At 37.8% G+C, this 9,217-nt stretch overlaps 2 protein-coding genes across 3 annotated transcripts; one reads left to right on the forward strand and one right to left on the reverse strand.

Annotated features, from left to right (window-relative positions):
- LOC18793964 (glucose-6-phosphate isomerase, cytosolic) lies at positions 46-7,825 on the forward strand. 2 transcript variants are annotated; one of them, XM_007221745.2, is made up of 24 exons: positions 46-522; positions 1,220-1,298; positions 1,384-1,460; positions 1,623-1,704; positions 1,798-1,845; positions 2,039-2,194; positions 2,273-2,369; positions 2,518-2,560; positions 3,191-3,258; positions 3,355-3,439; positions 3,756-3,804; positions 4,312-4,384; positions 4,463-4,523; positions 5,031-5,097; positions 5,455-5,511; positions 5,598-5,651; positions 5,729-5,857; positions 6,078-6,141; positions 6,240-6,313; positions 6,591-6,644; positions 6,718-6,786; positions 7,016-7,105; positions 7,262-7,369; positions 7,537-7,825. In XM_007221745.2, the coding sequence occupies exons 2-24, from the start codon at positions 1,248-1,250 to the stop codon at positions 7,585-7,587; spliced, it is 1,707 nt and encodes a 568-aa protein (XP_007221807.1). In that variant the 5' UTR covers positions 46-522; positions 1,220-1,247; the 3' UTR covers positions 7,588-7,825. The 2 variants fall into 2 exon arrangements, with proteins under 2 accessions (XP_007221807.1, XP_020415507.1); XM_020559918.1 differs by lacking the exon at positions 46-522 and adding an exon at positions 592-803.
- LOC18788336 (deoxyuridine 5'-triphosphate nucleotidohydrolase) lies at positions 7,874-9,003 on the reverse strand. The gene is made up of 3 exons (XM_007225885.2): positions 8,589-9,003; positions 8,397-8,488; positions 7,874-8,281 (listed from the first exon to the last, which is right to left on the reverse strand). Exons 1-3 carry the CDS (start codon positions 8,921-8,923, stop codon positions 8,037-8,039), a joined length of 672 nt encoding a protein of 223 aa, XP_007225947.2. The 5' UTR covers positions 8,924-9,003; the 3' UTR covers positions 7,874-8,036.

Here is a 9,217-nt window from a genome sequence, read left to right on the forward strand (position 1 = left end):
TTTAACTCCAAATTATATATAAAATAGAGACTTTATATATTTTACAGTACAAAATAATTATAAAAAATCCCTTTTTCCCTTCTTCCTCTACCTGTCATCCCACCAGACCCCCAAGACACCCCCCGCCCCAAATCTCCAACCCACTCATACCTCTGTTCCTCTCTCTCCCCCTCTTTCTTCCCCTTGCACTCATAGAACATCGAAGCCAACCTCGCACTCCCATCCTCTCTCTCTTTCTGGCTCCTCTCTCTCTTTATCTCTCTCTCCCCTCCTCGATCTCTCTGTGAAAAGTAATTAAGCTTTAATACAATCGGGTTGGCCACGTGTCAAAACATCTGAAAAGTACGCCAGATTTCACGTGACGACAGACACGTAACCGGGTCACCGAGTCACCGAGTAGGCCAAAAGTGACAGTTGGAGCTCGAAGCTTCTCTTTTTCCCTAGCGTAATTCCAAAGCCTCTTTCCATCTACAAATCTATCTTCTTCTACACCAAAGAATTTTGACATTCTCAAAGTCTCAGGTACACTGACATCCTATAGTTTAATCATCTCAATTCTGTTCTCGCAATTTCTTTATTTTCACTCGGATTTGATTTCCTTGTTTCCTTCGTTTTCTTGTTTTGCATCGTTTTTTTCACGCCACCTTTTTTGGTCGAAATTTTGGTATACCATCGAGTACGATGTGCTGTTCTTGTTACGGTCTTAGATGATACGGAGTCAGTAAAAATGTCGATTTTGTCTGTTGTTAGCAAAGAAAGGATCGGCTAAACGAAACAAAAAATGAAGGAGAGAAACATGGCAGGTTCGAGAAACGTATAGCTTAGATTATCCGAGTTTTCTTCGGAAACCAGGGTATTTAAATACGGTTTGATCGGTTTTTTGCATTATTATCAATCTCTGTCTCAAGAAATAAGTCCAAGCTCTGCTGCTGGCTCCGACTCTAGATTGGACATGACAAAACTGATTCGGGGCATCAGTGCTGATGTGCCCTTTCACTTTGTCACTTTGAGCTTGCTAGAGAGGGAGAGAAAAAGTTGTTCCAAAAATTTAAAGAAAGAAAATCTCTTATTTCTTCCATAGTCAATGATTTGCTAGATGGCTTAATTGTCTTGAATTTATCTGTTCCAAACAGTGCGTGAGAGTAATTTGCGCATATTTGCATTTTGTTACTCTGAAAATGGGGCAATGGTTTATTAGTAATAACACATTTCAACGCAGGAATTTGGTTGTGAAGTGTTTCAGCATCATGGCTTCATCTGTTCTGATCTCTGATACTGAGCCTTGGAAGGATTTGAAGGTAATTGAGACAGTACCTCTTTGCAATGTGCAGTATGAAAGTTTTCAGATCTCTGTTCTAAATGTGGATAGTTTTCATTGTTCAGGCCCATGTTGCGGACATAAACAAAACCCATTTGCGTGATTTGATGAATGATGTTAAGCGGTCCCAGTTAATGACGGAGTAAGGCGTCTGCTGGAACTTTTTGAAAGCTTTAATCTTACTTCATCTCATCCTTGTTTATATGATACGTGAAGTGTATGACATGAATATTGTTGTAGGCTGTCTCAACTATTATATGTGAAGTCATGAATAACTTGATAATGTGTGTGTATATTCTAATAGTGAGTTTGATGGGATACTATTGGACTACTCACGGCAACGTGCCACACCTGAAACTTTGGAGAAGCTTTTCAAATTAGCAGAGGTGGGGTTGGCCCATTCATAACTAGTCTGTCATGGGGGCCAAGGGATTGGGTGAATATGTTTTCTAAGTAATGTTGTCTATGCCACAATGCAGGCTGCGTCCCTCAAAGAAAAGATTAACCGAATGTTTGGTGGAGAGCATGTAAGTTCAAGTTTATTTTCCTTTGGTAGAGTGCGGATAAATATGGAATTAAAATGCTAATTTGGACACTTTTTATCTGCAATTTGCGAGAAACTTTTTCGTGAGCACAATAGACCAGCTTATTTCTGAAACCATCATGTGATTCTTTTGCATTCTATTTATTTTTCCTTTTTCTTCTGGGTGTTGCCTTCAGATAAACAGCACAGAAAATAGATCAGTGCTTCATGTAGCTCTACGTGCTCCAAGGGATGCAGTTATACAAAGTGATGGGAAAAATGTGGTCCCAGATGTTTGGGAAGTTCTGGACAAGATCCAAAAGTTCTCTGAGAGTATTCGAAGTGGATCTTGGGTAATCAACCACAATTTTTTCAGTATCCATTCTGGGTCCATATTGCCTGAATTCTGAAGTAATTGACAATTGTGGTAGGTTGGAGCCACAGGAAAAGCCCTGAAGGATGTCATTGCTGTTGGTATTGGTGGCAGCTTCTTAGGTCCTCTGTTTGTGCACACAGCTCTTCAAACAGGTTCAGATGATGCATTCCATTTTATCCATTTATAACTCTATTTTGCAGTCTTATTTACTATTTAGTGTGAGTTTCCTCATGAAAAATGATTAAGCTTGCTTTGGAATAAAGTTTGGGCAGTGTTCATTGGTTTGATTACATCTTACAGATCCCGAGGCTATTGAAACAGCAAGGGGAAGGCAGCTGCATTTGTAAGTACTTACATATTGATTTTTTAATTGATTAATTTCCAGTTCTCTATATCAATAAATTAAAAGCTGGTATGATGCTAATAGTAAGAATCCATGTCTTGAGGCTTTTGAAGTGATTTCCCACTACTGTTGTCAAACATTGTGGATTATCTTTCTTTTAGCTCCTTCTACCTGATTGGTTTGTTTGTGTTCATTAGTTTATTTCTGTGGCATAGTTTTTGAAGGAAGGATGCATTCATCTGTTAAAGACATGTAGAAAAGCATTTTGTATTTGATACGGCACATAGGATTTTAGGACATCACATGCTTTTGCATTAGTTTTCAAACTTTCTTTTGTTTTAATTTTGAAAGCAATCTGTATTCTGTGTGTTTGGTTGTAGTTGTGGTGGTTGAAGAAGCATAGCCCATACTCAGGGACTATGTTAGATGCATTATCTGTGTAAATATTTGGTTGTAGTTTTGGTGGTTGGGTTAAAAGATTAGATGCATTCTGTAAAAGCCAGTAACATGGCCCAGAACGAGTGGCAGTATTCCACTTCTGATAATTATGTGTGGCATAATTTTTTTTATCCAAGGATCAATGATTCCGGTCTAAGGGTATTCTAATCTTTTGTTTTCCTCTGTGTGCAGTCTTGCAAATGTTGATCCTATTGATGTTGCCAGAAATATTGCAGGGTTAAACCCAGAAACTACCCTCGGTAAGCATAAGTTTACTTATATCACTAAATATTGACTTTTGTAAACTAAGCTCTATGTTGGGTATCTTATCGTTTGTATTCTTTTGATATTTGCAGTTGTGGTAGTTTCGAAGACTTTTACAACAGCTGAAACTATGTTGAATGCTCGAACCCTTAGGGAATGGATTTCATCTTCTCTCGGGTTAGTGCACTGCTAACACTTCTTCAAGTATATGAACAGTTATTTCAGATTAAGGATTTGCTACATATTTGATGATTGAATTTAGACTTAGTAAATAATCTTTGGGAGTGGGCGGAATGAATCATATTTAGAATAGCTTAGTAATGCTATAATTGAAATAATTTAGTACTCAAGATAGTAATGATGGAGTGAAAATTTATTATGCCTTTTTGTAGTTTAATTATTGATTTTGTCAGATAAAATGTGAGTTTTGAAGATCTGCCTGCCCCTCTCTCTCTCTCTGTGCCTCTCTCATGATTGAGCATAACATTTTCAGGCCTGATGCAGTTGCAAAGCATATGGTAGCAGTCAGCACTAATCTTACAGTATGAGTTTTTCCTTTGTCCTCATGCCTTTAGTTGATTAAACATTCAGATTATCATTAATTTTAATTAACTATTTTTCATTATTCGTTGGTCATTCTAAATTTCTGTGCTTTTTTTCTTTTCGGTTTTTATGCTGATGCTATTTATTGAGTTCATCAGGACTAAGGTTGTTTTTTAAGATGGAAATATTGGCTGATTTAGGTGCTCTATTGAAAACCTGTGAAAGTGTGCATTCCATCTTCATGTGTTCCTTAATTGTTATATAAATTTGATCTTAGTCCCTCATACAGTTTTATACAAACAGATCTTAGTGCCTTTTATTTGTGATGGATTATAAAAGATTCTCTAATACGAGCCTTTAATTTACAGTGTGCGTATTTTTTTTTAAAGTGGCTATAAAAACAGATATGATTTTTTTTTTCATCTACAATCTTCGTAGACATTGAAGTTTGGTCTATTCGCAAGAAAGCTATCCTTGTGTATTATCTTTGTGTGTTTCTGTTTCAGCTTGTAGAGAAGTTTGGGATTGACCCAAATAATGCTTTTGCATTTTGGGACTGGGTTGGTGGCCGGTATAGTGGTAAGTTATTTGCCCTCTTGTGTATATATTTTCAGCTACCTTGATGTTTAATTATTATTTTTGAATTTCTGGTTGCAGTTTGCAGTGCTGTTGGAGTGTTGCCTTTATCTCTTCAATATGGGTTCTCAGTTGTTGAGAAGTACGCAACTCATGGTTGTTTCAATTGTATTTGAATCATTTCTGAAGTTTGTGATACATAGATTCGATTTCTACTCCATTTGTCAATGCATATTAGGTTTAAATTGTTTATCCTGTTTTCTCTATGTAGAAGAAAATAAATTTGTTGCTTTCTCTAGTAAATATATGTACTTGGGAAACAATTTTGAACCTGCACTTTGAATCAAAATGACAAACATAGAATGCATTACTCTTTCCAGAAAAAATAAAAAATTGAAGATAAGAATTCAGATAGGGCGCGGCATGATGTTTTAAAGATATTTTATGTTATTTGTTAACAGTAGCTTTGAAAACAATATCTACATAAACACTGATGCTGATGTAACTCGGTGATCTGATTCCCAAAAGGCATTTTCCAGTTCTCTGTCAATGCCTTTTTTTCGGAGGGAAAAGGCTCTTGTTTCGTTTCAATGGTTGGTGAAATGATCTTTGTATATACTAACTAGGATGTTATATTTCCTACTCAAAGGTTTTTAAAGGGGGCTTCAAGCATTGATCAACACTTCTACTCAACACCATTTGAGAAAAATATCCCTGTAAGTGCCTAAGGATGTTTTCGTCATGATTATTGTTAGAGTGATTGTCTTGCATTTCCTACTGGGAATGGCAAGGATGGTACCTGTAACACTGGTGAGTCATAAAAATACCTATAACACCGGTGGGTTACAGAAATATCGGTGCACAATGAATCTCATCAGAGTTTCAGTTCATTCATATAATCATTTTGTTTCACCTTTTAGTGTGATTCTTCTCTAGGTGAGTGACACCTTAGCCACCTCTATATTCAAGTTTGGGGTATATTGTTGTGGTTACCTATTTAGATAGGTAGCTTAGCTGTAAAGCTTTATGAGATAATTATTTTTGTGTTATATACCGTTTCATCCCTGCTTCAGGTTCTCTTGGGTCTGTTGAGCGTATGGAATGTTTCATTCCTTGGATACCCTGCAAGAGTGAGTGTTACCTTATCCTTTCTAGACTTCAAATTTGTAAGTCTCAATCAATTTTGTCTTTTAACTTCTTTGTGCTTATTTTTTAGGCTATCTTACCTTACTCCCAAGCACTGGAGAAGTTTGCTCCGCACATTCAACAGGCAAGTTTATACTAGTCATCTATCTGCATTTTTATATTAAATGCTCTTATACCTTCCTTTTTTTTTGTGCAATGTAGGTTAGCATGGAAAGTAACGGCAAGGGTGTATCAATTGAGGGTGTAATACTTCCCTTTGAGACCGGAGAAATTGACTTTGGTGAACCTGGAACAAACGGTCAGCACAGCTTTTACCAACTAATTCACCAGGTGATCAACGTTCTATTATTTGTTTAATTCTAACAATTTTCAGTGATATCATGTATGAAAACTGATTTTACATTCAAAAGTGTTACCAAACCTTCAGCTTTTAAATCTTATGTGAAGGAACACTGAGCACATTTCTGAGCTTCAGATAATTATTCTTGGTACTTTGATTTATGTTGTGATGTACATTGATAATTATTTTTTTTCCTTCTTGAATGTTCAGGGCCGTGTTATTCCTTGTGATTTTATTGGTGTTGTGAAGAGTCAACAACCTGTTTACCTGAAAGGTACCTAATTTAAAACTCTTATGTCTTGCTCGAAGTTTTTATTTTGATGTTTGGTTTGTGGGGTATGCAATATAGAATTCCTCACGTGTTTGCTGCAGGTGAAGTGGTGAGCAACCATGATGAGCTCATGTCTAACTTTTTTGCGCAGCCAGATGCCCTTGCATATGGGAAGGTATGTTTTATGCTTACTCCTGGACACTGGAAGACTGGGTTTACATTTGAACCAAACACCGCCCAGTATACTAAAAGCTTTATATGTTAAAACGACATCATTTTATACCCTTGCTTTTGAGGTAATTGAGTTTGCACTATGATTCTAGAAACAAAAACAAAAAAATGATAAAACTAAGATTAGCAAAGAAATTTCTCCATTTCTCTCACTAATATGAGAGCACATATTACTACCTTGGATTTTTTTTCATGTCTAACCAGAATTAAGTTTCTTGTAGCATCCAGAACAGCTGCAGAAAGAGAATGTTCCAGAGCATCTTATCCCGCATAAGGTGAGTTCCTATTGGCTTCAGTCATTGGCTTATAAGTGAATAAGTGGCACTAATTATAAGATATCTCTCACAGACTTTCTCTGGAAACCGGCCCTCTCTCAGCATTCTTTTTCCATCACTGAATGCTTACAATATTGGCCAGGTTTGCTATTTAATTACATTTTCTACCTTTTGTTATGCGTTTTGGTCATGCCTAATTGTTTGATGTTTCAATTTCAAATGGTTTTTCTGCTTCTGTGTTAGCATATGCAAAGTCAAACAGTAAATTGCTTGATGAATTGTCATTTACTACATATTTGCTAACTTCTCAATTCTAAAACATAACATTCTAGCTCTTGTATTCTTTCTAATACCTTCTTGCCTGTATCCAGTTGTTGGCAATCTACGAGCACAGAGTTGCAGTCCAAGGTTTCCTATGGGGGATCAATTCTTTTGACCAGTGGGGAGTAGAATTGGGGAAGGTACAACGGAACCTTTTCAGTGTTGTTCTCGCACTAGACCAAAATGAATATAAGAATTGCATCAACTTACATCTGTCCGCTGATCCAATTTGAAGTTTATTTTGTTTTGCCCCCTTCATATATTTTAACATATCCATTTCATGTTTGTTAACGCAGTCATTGGCTACTCAAGTTAGAAAGCAACTCAATGCATCTCGCACAAAAGGGCAACCGATTGAAGGCTTTAATTACAGTACTACAACATTGTTAAAAAAATATTTGGAGGTACGTACAGCCAAAATTAAAAATAAAAATAATGCTTGGGAGATATCATGGCAAATCACATTTTCATTTGGAAACACACAACTAAAATGCAATTAATTGAAAATACATTTTGATATTTACTACTTATAGGATCTTCCTGACACTAGATTACTGTATCAATTTGGCAGGCAAGTTCAGATATTCCTGCTGATCTTCCTACGCTTCTGCCGCGGATATAGTTACCTTCTGGAAATATTCAACTTTAAAGTCAATACGAATAAAGTTTTAACCTCGTGTATATGAACCCAGTATATAGTGATCTGGGTCTTGGTTACGCTTGCAGTTTTTCTAATGTTTAACTTTACATTGAGCATCATTATAATTAAATTGAGGCTACTTCAGGGTACGAAGCAATGCTGCCCAAACAACTCAGTGGTAATCCATTTTAGTGACAACTTTCATGTTGCAATTTTTCTACTTTCATGAATCCATTTTGGTCTGTCTTCTGAAGGCATGTTATGAATGTGCAAAACAAAACCAGTTAGCCATTGACTGAAAATATTTGCATTACAAGAGCAGACCAGTCACCTACGACTTGCAACAACTAGTTTGATTCACCAGTCCCCGATCCCAAAAACACAGTTAAGCCCAGGAAGACATCTCTCGTGGCTGCTAAACGGGCGGCTGCCTAGACACCGGTGGATCCGAACCCGCCATTGCCCCTGGCGGTCAAGTCCAGATCCTCAACCTCCACAACATCAGGGGTGATGATCTTCTCAATGATCAGCTGTGCAATCCTATCACCCTCCTTGATTTCAAAATCAACATCAGAATGGTTGAACAATATCACCCCAACTGAGCCCCTGTAGTCAGCATCTATGACTCCCGCTCCCACATTGATCGAGTGCTTCCAGGCCAACCCTGACCGCGGCGCTGCACACCCAAGAGAATGTTAGTGAAACACGTTTCTTTAAAAATATAAAAAATATCAAATTTTCCTTTTCTATTTTTTGAAATTTAACAGGAAAATTGGGGATCTGGGTTTTACCAATTCTTGCATAGGTTCCTTCAGGGACTGCAATGCTCAGATCAGTTGGGACCAGGGCTTTTCCTCTAGCCGGTACCTTCGTCTCCGTTGCACTACACAAAATCAAAGAAACAAAGAAAAATCCACATGAGATTACAATAATTTTTCTCGTAAAAATCGACCATGGGAAAAAAGGGAGGTTTCTGGGTTTACCTTGAGAGGTCATAGCCTGCAGAGAGAGGTGAGCCTCTCGAGGGCAAGACGGCCTTCTCAGATAGCTTCTTCACCCTGAAAAAAAAGGTGGGGTTTCCCGAAACGTCACTGTTTTCGTGAAGCTTGGCGATCTTAGGAGTTGGCTCCTTGACTTCGTGGTTGCCGTTCTGCACGTCTTGCGGGGCCATTCTGAGAAGTTGAGAAAGAGGACGGCGGTGATGCGAGTATTTGCAAATACCGGGTTTTAGGAGCAGATAGGAGGACGGGGTTCGTTTAAATAGAGAAAGTCCCGCCAAAAATGGTGTTTCCCGCGTGATGAAAAGTTTTCCCGCCATTGTGATGTAGGTACGAATTACGAGTGTTGTGCGCAGACATGTAAATGGTCTCCTCTCCACACCTTTCTCCTGCACCACTTCCAGCATCATTTCACTTCTTATTTTTGGGGATCTTCGGCTGAGATTTAATTGGGCTCATGTTATAAGCAATGGAGGCCCTCCTACGTTCACAGCTGGACCATAAATTTCAGCCCAATGGTCAAACAAGAAAGATCGAAAGCCCGGTCAAGTTGTATTCGCTTTCATTTTCAGTCCAACCAAATTTATTTTAAGGTAACGATGCCTTGAAGTCCA

Source organism: Prunus persica, chromosome G1, assembly GCF_000346465.2.
Source record: "Prunus persica cultivar Lovell chromosome G1, Prunus_persica_NCBIv2, whole genome shotgun sequence".
Taxonomy (NCBI): Eukaryota; Viridiplantae; Streptophyta; class Magnoliopsida; order Rosales; family Rosaceae; genus Prunus; species Prunus persica.

Bases quoted from the DNA above. Each gene is read 5' to 3' on its own strand.
- LOC18793964 (XM_007221745.2), top strand. From the start codon at position 1,248: ATGGCTTCATCTGTTCTGATCTCTGATACTGAGCCTTGGAAGGATTTG. The intron at 2,195-2,272 runs GTAATCAACCAC...CAATTGTGGTAG, and splicing joins GTATTCGAAGTGGATCTTGG to GTTGGAGCCACAGGAAAAGC. The intron at 6,645-6,717 runs GTGAGTTCCTAT...TATCTCTCACAG, and splicing joins AGCATCTTATCCCGCATAAG to ACTTTCTCTGGAAACCGGCC.
- LOC18788336 (XM_007225885.2), bottom strand. From the start codon at position 8,923: ATGGCGGGAAAACTTTTCATCACGCGGGAAACACCATTTTTGGCGGGA. The intron at 8,489-8,588 runs GTAAACCCAGAA...GATTTTGTGTAG, and splicing joins GCAGGCTATGACCTCTCAAG to TGCAACGGAGACGAAGGTAC. The intron at 8,282-8,396 runs GTAAAACCCAGA...TTGGGTGTGCAG, and splicing joins AGGAACCTATGCAAGAATTG to CGCCGCGGTCAGGGTTGGCC.